The sequence below is a fragment of the Takifugu flavidus genome, chromosome 3, assembly GCF_003711565.1.
Source record: "Takifugu flavidus isolate HTHZ2018 chromosome 3, ASM371156v2, whole genome shotgun sequence".
Classification (NCBI taxonomy): domain Eukaryota; kingdom Metazoa; phylum Chordata; class Actinopteri; order Tetraodontiformes; family Tetraodontidae; genus Takifugu; species Takifugu flavidus.
In genome coordinates this window covers 6,692,197-6,707,079 of record NC_079522.1, presented here as the reverse complement: position 1 = coordinate 6,707,079, position 14,883 = coordinate 6,692,197, and the positions used below count along the sequence as shown (strand labels likewise).

Below are 14,883 nucleotides of genomic sequence, written 5' to 3'. Positions count from 1 at the left end.
GCCTGAATATAGCCGACAGACCTGATGGTCGTTTAACGGGGTTGTGAGGTTGCTGGACCTGTAAACATGTGATTAAGTGGTTTATTCTTATATCTCTGGACCAGTCGCCGTTAGTGTGTGCCTCTCTAGAGGAGAGCACCCCCCCTTTGTTGTATCTCTATCTTAAATTCCAGGCGTTCATTGGCGAAACACAGTTGTTATCTATATCATAAAGCAAAAGATCCCCTGTGGCTGTGCTAAACCATGCAGCAATTGCTTAAAAATGACTTCATGGCTCAGATCAGTGAGAGAAAAAAGGGGCAGAGAAGCATCAAGTCACGTGCCGACATTGTGTGGCCCGTTTACTAAACCATAGCCTATATGCCCGAGCACATAGGTTGTATAAGTAGGATGAGATCGGGTCAGTTCAGGGGCGCGAGTAGTCAAATATCCCTGCAGCAGGCAGCCGCCAGCCTGATAAAACCTTATCTTGTCTCCAGTTCGCAGACAAACACGCATGCACGTGACCTCTGCCCTTTTAATCCTCTTTTTTTTCAGGACTCGGCTTACGCCACCATACCTTCACCATCACGTGCGCGCAGGCTCTGCTCCACCTGTGCATGTTGTGCACATGCTTACAAGGAGACGCACGAGCCTCAATTTGCCTCGATTCAGGTTCATAAAGGAGATAAAGAAAGAGGTGGATGACACCGGTTGGCCTGTCTCCCTCTCTGTGTCTCTGGCTCTCTCTCTCTGTGTCTCTCTCTCTCTCTCTCTCCTCCCCTCCCTCTCGTGCCCTCTCCCCAGGGGCCGTGGGCCGTCTGTATAAAAGCCAGCTGGGGCCACAGCTCGGGGGTTCCCAGAGTCAGACGAGCTTCAGGAGGAGATCCTGAGTGGACGCAGACAGCAGCCAGCTTGTGAAGATGCAGGGGAGAGTCTTTGTCACCCAGAGGAGAGCAGCGGCGGTGCTGTGTCTCGCGCTGCTCCTGCTGACTCAGCAGGTGAGCGCACTTTTCTTTGCGAAAGTTGGTTCGGCGGACTGCCGCTTCATCCGAGGCGTTTTCCTGTTAATAAAAGTGAGCTGCATGAGAGGGAAAGTCAATAAATAAGTGCATTTCAGAGCACAGGTTTAAAGGGAGGAAAGGTCAAAGGTCAGCACAAGGGATTTTATCACATTTGCAGATGATAGATGGTCACTAAAGGACGCTGACGTCTGTAAAATCTCTCACACCTGAGTGTTTGTGTTCAGGTATGTGCCGGTCCCCTGGTCCCGTCCGGACCCGACAGGGCGCCAGATGGAAACAGGGTCCAGGTGCAGAGGAGGATAGCCCGGATGACCCCCCTGTGGAGGATTATGAACAGTAAACCTTTTGGCGCGTACTGCCAGAACAGCTACGAATGCTCAACGGGGCTCTGCAGGTGAGCCAAGAACAGGAAATTCATGCATCTCCCCGCTAAAACCGTTAGCCACAATCACGCTAGGCGCAGTGAAATCTCAGTTTTAATAATAAACATGGAACACTGCCCCTTCATCTTCTGTTTAAATTAGATGTTGAAACAAGTCAGGTGGCTTAAAACCATCCAACAATGATAACCAGGAGTATAGTGACATGTAATTATGACACATAAGGCTGTAAAATGACATGCTGCTATGCTATGCTAATGTATTGGGATTTAGACTGCCATCTATTAGCGTACAGTCTTATGAAAGTAAAGATTCATTTTCCTGTTCCCCACCCTCCCACAGGGCAGGACACTGCTCCTTCAGTCAACGCTCTCCGTCACAGATCGCCAACTATTAAACGTCTCAGGAACCAACGACTTTGGAGGTGTTCTCATTGCGGGACGCATCACATTGTTTAAAGAATTCCTTTATATTTATATGCAAGATTGGGTTTATGGATGATGGAAAGTGTTTTTATAAATCGAAAGCAAACATCCAAAAACAGTTCAGGCCGATTTTCTGACTTAAAGGACCAAACCCCAGAAATGAAACGTACATTTTTACATCCAACACCGGCAGCCAGAAAACGGTCAATTTAAGGAAATTTGAGTTCAAAAATGGAATTTATGTACGTGATAAAGAGTTTACAAAATATTGATGCAAATCTCAACCGAGTGCAACGTTTGTTTGTTTTTGATCAGAATTTATGTTGGAAATGGCATAAAATTGCAAATAACCCCACATGGTGACATTATTTCTGGTAGATGCGCACTTGTGGGTTCAGTCAAATCATATTTATTTCATTCTCCGCCTGTCACTTTTAATGTCATCACCTGCAGAGTTTATTTTACGCTCTGGTAGGGGGTCGCTCACAACGCTCAGCCTGTTTGAGAAACATCTGAGTCGGACCGCACTTTCAAACCTGTAATTATCGTTGTACTGTGTCTGCTGTATGTACTGTAAAGGATGGCGGATGACAAATGTCAAAATAAAAGCATAAAACACATCACACCCTCCTTATTTAGAAAAAGTCAACCAAGGAATTTGATTCAAAACAATTTCGCCCTAAAGGTGGGACTTGTGTGTAAGGCAAGTATATATATATAATCAATATATATATGAGAACTGTGCACCTATTAATGTTAGTTTTATTTTAAACATCAACTTTCTGCCACTTAGGTGATGAGTGTACAATGTTTCAGACATCCAGAGCCACTTAAGTTGAATAGAAAAATGGTATTTCCGTCAAATATTATAACCATAAATGTTGCCCCCCTAGTGGTCAGAGTTTAGTAAAGCATGTTGCTCATCAGCGTAAAGAGAGTTCTGGGATGTGTTGATTTAACATTGTTGCATTTATCTTAAACCTTTACTTCACCCACCGACACCTGAATTATTTAAAGAACACCTATATTCACTTCCATTTAAAGTGATATATGTCCAATGCTAATGTGGCAGCATGGAGTTCATGCGCTGCCCATCACCTTAATTGTTGGGGCAGTTGCTGCTGTGGTGTTCCCCTTAAAAGGAGACTGTGCTGCACTGGCTGCTCTTGTTGTCGTGCCCTCCGCATCGCGTTTATCACGTATGCTCCCGACTGTCACTCCTGTCTACCTCTGCGAGGTATCATCGTGGGGGGTCCAATCTAAAGTGCGAGTGTGTGAGTGAACTGGAGGACTAGGATTGCCTTTATTTTGGTTTAATGTTTTGTTGCGGGGGTTATTTTGCATGTTTATTTGGGTTTGACTAAGTGTGCTTTTTGCTCGTGTGGGTTATTTTTGCATGTTATTTGGATTTGATTAATTGTGTTATTTGTGTGCTGTGTGGGTTATTTTTGTATGTTTATTTGGGTTCTATTATTGTGTACGTTTTCTGTTATTTTCTAAGTGGTGCCGATCCTACCCTGTGGGGTGCAGGTGTTTTAAAGATAATTGATAAATCTTGAATATGAATTTAATATCTGCATGTTGAGTGTGTGTGAATGGGTGTGTGAGAGTATTTTAGCAATTGTTGTTAGCGGATATCCGGAAATAAAGGTATTAATTTTGCACATTGGACCAGTCTCTTCTCCTCATTAGAAAACACTTGTGCGGCCTTGATGATAATTCTCCAGGTGGAATTCCTGGGGTGGTGTTGTCGACTTAGAAAGGAGATATACCGAGCCCCGTCTGGGCCCCGCCACACTAATATGCTAGCGGATAGCCCAAGCCAAAGATTGTCAACACATATTGACAAATTTCAAAACTGCGTGTCAGAATGTGCTGCTGTCTGAACAACTGGTGAGATCATTTATTTTTGGACATTTTCGCAATCTTTTTTTTTTTTTTAAAGGTTTGTTTGCTGTTCTTTCTGCAGCTATTGTGAAAGATGTTTGCTAACATGGTGTGGCTAAATGTTGTCTTGGCAAGAGCGACGCGACAATTCACACAGTGTTCTTTCAACATTTTGCAAAATGAATCATTTAATCTGTTAATTACTGGAGCCACGTTGGATTTTAGCAGTAAAATTGGGGCCTTTCTTTACTGACACAAGTTACAAACTATCTTAAGTGCTACCAAAAAATAAAGTAGCCCACAAAGACAATATACAAGTGCAGATGATTGTTCAGAAAACCCAGCCAACAAATATACTTCATATACTCAAGCTAAAGCTAGCATACTTAAAAATAAATCAAATAAACTAGACAATTGCGTAGATATTGTGAGGGTGTGCCTGACCTCCTGGCTGCCCCCCCCACCAATGCCTGTTTGCAGCCCCTCCCATTCCCACTGCCTGAGAGCTGCTCCACCCCTCCCCACACGCAGATTCGTGATCAGAACCACCCGTTTTCAAATGCCTATTTGGACCGCTTAAGGCCGTCCACTTCTATCGAGGTTGGGATCGTTAGAACTGCGAGACTGAAATAAAACCGTGGCAAGTTTAATCATTTTAGCTAACCTGGTGATGGAGAAACAACTAAATAAACATGAAGCTTTTGTCAGTTCCGAGCTGTTTTCCCGCTCTGTTTTGCATTGAGTTAATGAGAGAGCGCTTTAGCTTGTTTTACGGGGCGCTGGTTAATTTAACGTCCTCACACTGACGATTGCGAATTATTCGAGGCTTATAGCTACAAAATTATGTATTTATTTATTTTATCAATCTAGGAGCTTCCGGGACAGATTTATAGCGGGTTTTTTGGAAGATTTCCCATCTGAATTTTTCTGCTGCTCCGCTCCAGGTCACATGGTCCCCAGCAATGGTCGAGAGGACATTTCCAGGTGCAAAATAAATGATATCTGCGGGGGCATTTCATGACACAGAGCTTTTATATTTTCCATGATGACTCAGAACCTTTGCGGCTACATTTTAAAGTTGGAACGGTCTTTCTAGGTGAATGTATGCCGGAGCTACGAGCCCTCAAACTGGGGGTTAAATTCCATGACCTTTCCAGACCTCTCCTATTAGTTACAATGGGATTTTAAGACCTTGAAAGCAAATATATACTTACCCCCCCAGGACTAAAGAAAAATCATTGCCACTGATTCCCATAATTAAACCAGGTTCTAGGAAAGTTTTGTGTCTCTACACCAAAGCGTCTACATGCCAGTCAGTAAAAGCCGAGAGAGGCACACCCAAGAACAAAGGGGGGTGGCCTCCTCTAGAGAGGCACACCCAAGAACAAAGGGGGGTGCTCTCCTCTCGAGAGGCACACCCAAGAACAAAGGGGGGTGGCCTCCTCTAGAGAGGCACACCCAAGAACAAAGGGGGGGGCCTCCTCTAGAGAGGCACACACAATAACAAAGGGGGGTGCCTCCTCTAGAGAGGCACACCCAAGAACAAAGGGGGGTGCTCTCCTCTAGAGAGGCACACCCAAGAACAAGGGGGGTGCCTCCTCTAGAGAGGCACACACAATAACAAAGGGGGGTGCTCTCCTCTAGAGAGGCACACCAAGAACAAAGGGGGGTGCTCTCCTCTAGAGAGGCACACCCAAGAACAAAGGGGAGTGCTCTCCTCTAGAGAGGCACACACAATAACAAAGGGGGGTGCTCTCCTCTAGAGAGGCACACCCAAGAACAAAGGGGGGTGCTCTCCTCTAGAGAGGCACACAATAACAAAGGGGTGGCCTCCCTAGAGAGGCAACCCAAGAACAAAGGGGGGTGCTCTCCTCTAGAGAGGCACACCCAATAACAAAGGGGGGTGCTCTCCTCTCGAGAGGCACACCCAATAACAAAGGGGGTCTCTCTAGAGAGGCACACCCCAGAACAAAGGGGGGTGCTCTCCTCTAGAGAGGCACCCCAATAACAAATTGCTCTCCTAAGTGTTACAGTTTGGGATGTGGCCACCAGGGTGCAGCAGTATTCAGCTGTTAGAATCGATCTGTCCTGATTGTGTTCACTTAAACCACTTCATCTTCTGCCCCATCTCTCTTCCTCAGTTTTCTTCACCACTTGCTCTGCCTTTAAATGCCTTTTTGCTAAAACCATCCCATAATCTAGACTGATTAAGAACAAAACTGGCAAAGATGATTAAACAATGCAAATGCATCACAAATTTGCTGATGTGAAAGGGACAAATACCATGATTATTCTCAGTGAGACTAAAGCTAGCAACCAACAGGTGTGCTCCATTAAGCCTTAACATAAATGGTGTGAATCCACCTAAATTCTAATTTAGTCCACCACTGAACTCCTCAGCTGATTTAGTTGGGAGTTTGTACGTAACCATGGTGATGACAGTGTGATTTTGCTGGACTACACATGTGACTGATACAATTGGTGAGCAAAGGCTGGCCCAGGCTGAGCATCTGTGATTAACATCTCGGTGCCCCGTCCCACAGCGCCACCTTCAGGGGCCTTGTGAAGGTCATGCCGCGGTGGGTCGGGGAGGTTTGGCAGCAGAACGGGGATCAGCACCTTCCTAGGCAGGTGTTCAGTGAGAGAACATCCAAAAAAAGTTCAACCATGGGTTATGTTGGAATTAAATGTGAACATAAGTGATCAGAAGTGGTCAGAAGGGCTGGCTCACTCCTGGACTGCTCTCTGGACTCCATTGACGAGGTGGGTGAAAGGAGGATGTTAGCCAAGCTGACATCAATTATGGACACCCCCTCTCACCCCCTACACGAGACTGTGGGGGCCTTAAGCAGCTCCTTCAGCAGCAGACTGTTACACCCACGGTGTAAAAGGGAGCGTTACCGCAGGTCATTCATCCCAACTGCCGTCAGATTGTTCAACATGCACAACACTTAATTGTAGCACCAATAACCCAGGGTTGGCATATTTGCACTAACTAATCATCCTACCTCTGGAAGGTCTTATTTGCACATCTTATTTGCAACTTCATTTTTCTTCACACTGTCCGACACTCCTTCTGTACATAATTTTTAATTTCTGTATATACTGTACAATGTACATAGAAATGTACATAATATAAGAGTCTTTATTTTTTTATTTTAGTACTTTTCTGTATTGTACACCACGGGCTACTGCTGTAACGTGTACTTTCCCCGATGTGGGATCAAGTTTTTTATCCTTATCCTATAAGAACATGTAAACTCCTCGCTTCCTCCTCACCTTCGGTCATATTTAAACACGGCCCTCCACGCAGAAGCTCCCATATAGGGCCTTTGACACTTCCACATGCTTCCCACCCCTCATCTGGTTCTACTTTAACAAGTCAGAGCTCATTTTTCTCTTGTCACGAGAAGGTCGAGCTTGTTTTTGCTGTGTCCAAACTGTTTGTCAGACATCTGACCATCCATCCACAGCCTGTTATGACACAGGTGTCGTGGGATCAACTCGCAACACAGCAGTTCTGGACAGTTTAAAAAAAGGCTTTATTAGGTGTCAGGTAGTTTGCACTAACTTTCTAACATTTTTGGCGTTAGCAGGAAGACACCTTCCTGTCAATAAGGACCAAACGCATCTGTCCGTCACCCACGGTTCTCCAGAGGTTCTCTGTATAGTGACAGAAGAACTCCTGCATTAATTCTGGGATAAATTACCGTATTTTCACGGCGCACCTAAGGCGCACCTAAAACACTGAGATTTTCTCAAAAATTGCGCCTTATGAGTTCCAAAATCTGCTGTGCGCCTTTGGTGGGTGCATTACGGTAAACGCTCCGCCAATCAATTAGTGACACACCTACGTGTAAGGATCCCCTAAAATGGCGCCGGTCAAGCGAGACGCGTATGAATGAGGCTTACTTTAAACTACAGGCCATCGAATATGCAAAATGGCAATCGAGCAATCTTAGTGTTTTCGCTTTATGAGGCGGCATCTCTCCATACGCGCGAGGACAACTGTTGCGCAGCGGCTGCCCGCGGATTACCAGGAGAGGGGGGCGGCCATCTTCCCTAACCCTAACCCTAACAAGGAGAGGGCGGCCATCTTCCCTAACCCTAACCGTAACCAGGAGAGGGCGGCCATCTTCCCTAACCCTAACCAGGAGAGGGCGGCCATCTTCCCTAACCCTAACTGTAACCAGGAGAGGGTGGCCATCTTCCCTAACCCTAACCCTAACCAGGAGAGGGTGGCCATCTTCCCTAACCCTAACCTGGAGAGGGCGGCCATCTTCCCTAACCCTAACCATAACCAGGAGAGGGCGGCCATCTTCCCTAACCCTAACCAGGAGAGGGTGGCCATCTTCCCTAACCCTAACCCTAACCAGGAGAGGGTGGCCATCTTCCCTAACCCTAACCTGGAGACGGCGGCCATCTTCCCTAACCCTAACCATAACCAGGAGAGGGCGGCCATCTTTCCAAACCATAACCAGGAGAGGGCGGCCATCTTCCCTAACCCTAACCAGGAGAGGGTGGCCATCTTCCCTAACCCTAACCATAACCAGGAGAGGGTGGCCATCTTTCCTAACCCTAACCAGGAGAGGGCGGCCATCCCTAACCCTAACCGTAACCAGGAGAGGGTGGCCATCTTCCCTAACCCTAAGCCTAACCAGGAGAGGGTGGCCATCTTCCCTAACCCTAAGCCTAACCAGGAGAGGGCGGCCATCTTCCCTAACCCTAACCCTAACCAGGAGAGGGTGGCCATCTTCCCTAACCCTAACCGTAACCAGGAGAGGGCGGCCATCTTCCCTAACCCTAACCAGGAGAGGGCGGCCATCTTCCCTAACCCTAACCAGGAGAGGGTGGCCATCTTCTGCACCTACTGCCGCGACAAGATAACCGCGCCCAGCCACATCACCAACATGGATGAGATCCCTCTGACTTTTGACATTCCTTTGACCCACAAAGTGGAGAAAAAAGGACCAGCACGGTAGCGATACGCACAACGGGGCACGAGAAGTCGTCGTTCACCGTGGTTCTCGGCTGCCACGGAAATGGACAGAGCGCTGGATGACGGAAGGCGAACACTCCTTCACAAAGACTTTGAGGCAGCGGAGGGCAAGTTATGCCACCATAGGCAGGTGGATTGTAGACGCATGGGCTATGATACCGTCTTCATGTATTGTAAGAGCTTTCACAAAATCAACGCTGAACCGGAACATCGGTGAGTCCGATTCAGATGGTGAAGAAGAGGAATTCGGGATGTTGGACATTGAAATAGCGCAGCTGTTTAATTCAGATACAGAAGATGAAAAGTTTGATGGTTTTGTGGCGGAAGGATGAATATTTTGTTCAATAAATGTGTCGAAACTCACTGTTTTACTTCCGTTGTCATTTTTTACTGTATGTTTCAGCATGCGCCTAATAATACGGTGCGCCTTATGTATGTTTTAAATACAGAAATAGCACCCATAACTGAGATTGCGCCTTTTAATACAGTGTACCTTATGGTCGTTAAAATACGGTAAGCCTCCAAAATGTGAAATTTGGAACAGTTGGATTTGTTTGGACTGGAAGAGGATGTGAGGATGCTGGGAAGGAGATGGACTGGTCGAGTGACATTGATGTATAGGAGAGAGAGAGATTCTCCTGTTTAGGAGCAGAAGAAATCAGGAGTTGGGAGGACACACACACACATATACACACATACACACACGCACACACACACACACACACACAGAGCTTCATCTCTTCACTTTTCCCTCCATTCGCAGGCTGAATGATGCAGGCTGCAACATCCGCAACAGTTGAACTGATTTGAGGAAAGTTTTGTTAAACGCAGTTCCATCTTAAGTCGGCACAGAGGGAGCTTGATCAGTTGTTGGGGATCTGTCCAAAAATGTCAGAATTTCATGGGCACCAATCTCATTGGTGGTTGAGTGAGATTTTTGTGAATCCTGCACCTCAGGTGAGGAAAATGTTGGGTTCCCAGCTTCTGGGAGCTTTGTTGCTGGGTTCTTCCTGCAGGGGGCGTGGTGGAGCCATTCTCCAGCCACAGCTGGCGCCGCAGGCAGACGCACCTGCAGTCTATTGGCAATCTAGCCTCCTATTTAAAGACTGAACTCCCGTTTGCGTTGGAGTGTTTTGACCCCTTTGCGAAACCCTGACTTCTTGTGACTAGACTATTGTGGTGAGTTTTTCTTTGTGGACTTATCTTTGGACTCTGTAGAGGTCTCTGTGCCTCTCATGGACCGAACTATTCTTGATCACCTTCAATAAAGGTGCTTTTCAGACACCATCCTCCACTGCGTGTTGCCTGCTTTCGGGTCCTGTTACAACCGACCCTAACAGAAAGTTCTCCAAGAGGTTGGTTTCGAGACAGGGTTCCTAAAGAGAATACAGGAGGCAGAGCTGGAGGGGAGAGATGAAGATGCTGAGGTTGTCTTTGGGAGTAATGAGGTCCAGGATGGAACTGCCAGGCAGGAGTCCTAGAGGAAGACCTGAGATGAGAATATGCGCGTAGTTATCAAAGACATGACATCACTGCGGAGACACCTGAAGGAAAAAACCCAAAGTAGAGGGATTGCACTTTAAAATTCCCCTTTATATCACAAAAGTGGGGATTATGGTTGCTAGGTAACATTAGCAAATGCTAACACTTATATTTAACATCTTATAGCTAATATCTAGATTTTGGATGTTTTATATCCAACATAACTGCTTGCAACCTCAGAAACATTGTTATGACATTTTGAAATATAACAAAAGCTCAGGGAGAGAGATAAAGGGTCTGGCTGGAGTTTATCATGCTGTTAAAAAAACACAAGCAAATATGACTCCAGCCATTGGCTCCTCTTCACTGTCACTGAAGGTGAGAATTCCACTGTCAGTTTAGGTGTTGATGTTTCAAACAATGACCGTTCGCATTCCTCCGATGAAGGAACCCTGCCTGTCCTTTGGAACGACTGTATCAGCGATACCAACACTGCACGAGGGAGTGGCATCTTTAAACAAAACGCAAAACCAGAAGATCCAGTGCTGAAGTAGAAAATAAAAAAGTAGCAGAATTTGAATGCGGTATCTTTTCGTGATACTCACCACAGGCTCATTGTGCAGCCTGTTGTGGCAAACGTTTCCCACTCTAATTCCCCACAGCCTGTCGATGGAGGAAAGGTTGTTTCTATGGTTACAGGCTGCACATATACCTATACATATGCCATTGCTCCCAAACTTGCATAGACACTTTAAAGCTTTAATTGTGTTATAACCATATTCCAAAACAAGCTTTGTGTGCTGCCTGCTAGCCAGCCTGCGTGTGTCACATCACGTCCTCTACGTGTCCTCCAGTTTCATTAGCGCCCTGCGTGAAGCTGGAACTCTGCTGCATCACACCGATGACTTGACGTTGGAGACCTCACTGTCCACACTGTCTCTTCAATTAATCCACATCTAACACGCACTTTAAGATTAAGATTAAGATGAACTTTATTCATCCCCGTGGGGAAATTGAATTATAGTACTGTAGCAGCGTATGCAGAGTAAAGAGACAGAAAAAAAAAAAATACAGATAAGATTAGGATGTTATAAGCATATATACAGCATATATTATAAGCATATATATATAATATATACATAATATAATATATACATATTATAGGCATTATAAGCATATATACATAAATATAGAATAAATTAGAAATAAAATTACAACATGAACATTACACAGTTGTTGTTATTGGCTGGGTTTGGATGAGTTATAGAGTCTGATGGCGGACGGCAGGAGTGACTTCCTGTCCCGTTCCTTAGAGCAGCGAGGCTGCAGGAGTCTGTTGCTGAAGCTGCTCCTCAGTTTGTCCACTGTGTTATGGAGGGGGTGGGAGGGACTGTCCATGATTGTCCGCAGTTTCAACACCATCCTGTCCCTCACCACCTCGTCCAAGTTATCAAGTCTACAGCCAACAACAGACCCTGCCTTTTTGATGATTAAGCCACCCTGAACTGATATTTGCTCCCCCAGCTACTGTAATGTTGCAACTAGTACTGATTTTTGGCCCATTTTTTGGCATCTCCTTGTGTGCGTGTGTGTGTGTGTGTGTGTGTGTGTGTGTGTGTGTGTGTGTGTGTGTGTGTGTGTTGTGTGTGTGTGTGTGGACTGTTTGTGTTCTGTTTCTCGCACGCACGCAGGATTGGTGATCTGGAACTAATGCCAGAACATTCCGTATTTCTCACGACAGCCACTCTGCTGACGGTGTGTCAAATGTCTAAAATAAGCCTGATGGAATTGTGTACTACAACCTGCAAAACTGGTAATACTGCACAAACGCCAAGATAAACAGACGTCCACGTGTTCATGCCAACAAAAGCAGGCAGCAGAAGCAGCCTCACGGCGTCTCCCTCCGCATCCTTGAGCCTACAGCAACAACAGGAAATGTGGCGCCCCAATGAACGCTCACACTAAAGCCGTATTTCAGAAATGCGCTGAAATATTTTGAGAGCTGAGCCAGACTCGTGTCCACATCCACCTTTTCTGGTTAAAGTCGCCGTGGCGTCCTGCGTTCAATCAAGTGTCTTGACTACCCAACAGGGTCACCCAGGAGCCAATAAGAAATATGCTCCATTTGCCAAATGCTCAATTCTAAGTAATATTGGAGTTTGAACTTAGGGCAGGTTTGCAGCACGTTGTTAAACATTCTGATTCCCTTTGTTTAATATAAAATGATAATGCCTTTGTGTGGTTTAACATTTTACTCTTTTTTCCTGATTGCTTTATCCCTTTTGGGGTGATGGCAGGCTGCTGGAGTCTATCACCGCTGCATATGAGCAAAGGCAGGCTACACCCCAGAATGAGCATTTGTGGGTTCGGTGCCTTGCTCCAGGGTACGTCGGTGGTGCGCCTTCCACATTGAGTCCAAACTGGGGCTTGAACCTAGAACTGATTGTCAGCCACTGGGCTACAGACTGAGTTACCACCATAAACGGGTGAATTCTTGTCATTTTACTGATACACAGCCTCTGCTTTCTTCTCTGAGTCCTTTATTGCTTGTTGTGATTCTTTGCCACCAGAAATTCTTTATCATGATGAATGAATCCAGACGTGCAGCAGATTATGCATTTATTTTAGACCCAAGTAGCTCAACGTTTATTCAGTGTGAAGCTTTCAGAGGTCAGAGGTCAGTTCTCTAACAGCCAGAGTAACATGGTGGTTTGACCCACCTCCACTTCTTTACCACTTGAATTTACTCAAACTTAGATTCCCGACTCAGCCTGATTGTTGACAGATGTCCCCGTCCACAGAGGCAAAACAGCCTGATTCCACCACGATCCCCGCTTTGATTACTGTGAAATTAAAACTGATTCAAATCAAAGACCCCCAATTACCATCATCCCTGTGATTGTGCTTGACGATTAAATGACGCTCAGGTGACTTTATGCTTGGACAACCAGGACATAGAGCGAGAAGAGAAGAGCGCAGACAGAGGTGAAGTGGGTGGCGCTCAGTTTTTGGCTGCTGCCGAAAATGCTTCTGTCACACTTGGTCCTCGGGGGTTCGACAGGAGGAGTTGTACACTGCTGAGGTGAGGAGGTAGAGGTGGAAACGCCTCCGTCTCCAGGTGAGGAGGTAGAGGTGGAAACGCCTCCGTCTCCAGGTGAGGAGGTAGAGGTGGGGAAACGCCTCCGTCTCCAGGTGAGGAGGTAGAAGTGGAAGCACAGTTGCCCAGCTGACTGTTGCCAGTGACATTCCTGATCCACTCCAGGTGACTCGACACGGACAGAAGGGGAAGATTGTCCACTTCACACATATAATGTAAACCCACACCAATCTGGATCCACATCTTACCATCTGTAACGAGCAGTGGAGATCCTACTGTATTCTGTGGAAAAACACAATTCATCCATGACAAATAATCCCGTATAACAACAATAATAATAATAATGATGACAATATTATTAATAATCACCAAGCATGTGCCTGAAGGTAATGAGTAGTTTCCTGTACAGATCAAGTCGTCTCTGGTTTGATTAGAACCAGGCTGACACTCATTATTTTCCAAGATTGAACCCTTTTCCTTAACTACAGAACCATCTATTTGAACATATGACAGAAAAAGTGTTTGACCAGTGCTCGACACAACAGTTAAGGAATGATTGAAACAAACGGCATAAAACTGTCAGTTCACCATTTGAGCTTAGACCAATGATCCAGGCATCAGTTCCGCTCTGAAAAGTGCTGTTTGCTGGAGCCAAGCAGATCGAAGATATGTGATCTGAAAGATTGACCGGGCTGGACAGCTTCAGGAGGGCGATGCTTTCGGTGTAGGGTTTTGGGGATCAAACAAAGGGTGGTATACAGCTTTAGAAACTCCTCGTGACACTGGAACAGGATCAGAACCTGTCCTTTGGGGCTGGCCCAGATCAACGGTTAAGCCTTCGGTATAAATGCTAAAGAAAACACAACCGAAGAAAATAAATGAACCTGGACAATTAAATGTTTAAAATGACATTAACTCTAGTTTTTAATGGGTTCTCTTATCGTAGCAAAGCTGAGATCCTCCCGCTTAAATTAAAGTAAGAAAATCTTCTTAAACTGTAATGGTACTTACTGAGACAAGAACAAAGCATCTGTCAGCACCCACTGGTCAGATATCAGAGTTCCTATAATTGGGAACCTGCTGTCATTTATCTTGGCATACCAGGGCCATCTTTCTGGACCTCCCATATTTCCTGTCTCAAAAGAAGGAGAAGCGTCAGACCTCCAAAGACGCCTCATAATAGCCGGGCTACATCATTGATAACAGACACGTTTCGCAGAAAGAAGCTGGTAACAAGAACTGGCTTACCTGGTTGGGCACCAGCTCCTGAAAATAAGAGCACAGAGAAATCAGCGACGCAGTCCTGAACAGGGCGAGATGCAGTGTAACGAGGATTTAGGAGGAACTAGTGAGGCCAAGATTGAAATGTCCTCATCCTGACCTTCAGAGAGGGCAACCACCACGACCAGAACCTGGTAGAATCTCATCTTGACTGTGTCACTGTCTATCCGACCTGAACTATAAATACTTTTTATTCAGTCATTCGCTCCACCCATAGCATACCTTTCAACCACAATTTCTAATTTGTCCGCATATTTTAGGTGCTGCTCCCAGTGATGGCATGATTCCTTTTCTTTTGTGCTGATGTGAATGTTATTTTCTGAAGCAG

At 45.7% G+C, this 14,883-nt stretch overlaps 2 protein-coding genes and 1 long non-coding RNA gene across 4 annotated transcripts in view; 1 reads left to right on the top strand and 2 right to left on the bottom strand.

The window, feature by feature from the left end:
• rps4x (ribosomal protein S4 X-linked) overlaps positions 1–14,883 on the bottom strand; it is a 158,636-nt gene that overhangs the window by 39,082 nt on the left and 104,671 nt on the right. The gene's annotated exons all lie outside the window — the stretch shown is intronic.
• leap2 (liver-expressed antimicrobial peptide 2) lies at positions 708–2,429 on the top strand. Its single transcript, XM_057028145.1, has 3 exons — positions 708–980; positions 1,229–1,398; positions 1,727–2,429. The coding sequence occupies exons 1-3, from the start codon at positions 903–905 to the stop codon at positions 1,779–1,781; spliced, it is 303 nt and encodes a 100-aa protein (XP_056884125.1). The 5' UTR covers positions 708–902; the 3' UTR covers positions 1,782–2,429.
• LOC130523126 (uncharacterized) lies at positions 11,222–14,728 on the bottom strand. Of its 2 annotated transcripts, XR_008949795.1 has the most exons (6): positions 14,523–14,728; positions 14,286–14,406; positions 13,863–14,124; positions 13,644–13,768; positions 12,690–13,556; positions 11,222–11,753 (listed from the first exon to the last, which is right to left on the bottom strand). It is a non-coding gene; the product is annotated as an uncharacterized LOC130523126 (long non-coding RNA). The 2 variants fall into 2 exon arrangements; XR_008949796.1 differs by lacking the exon at positions 11,222–11,753 and having other exon boundaries at positions 13,258–13,556; positions 13,644–13,756; positions 14,523–14,713.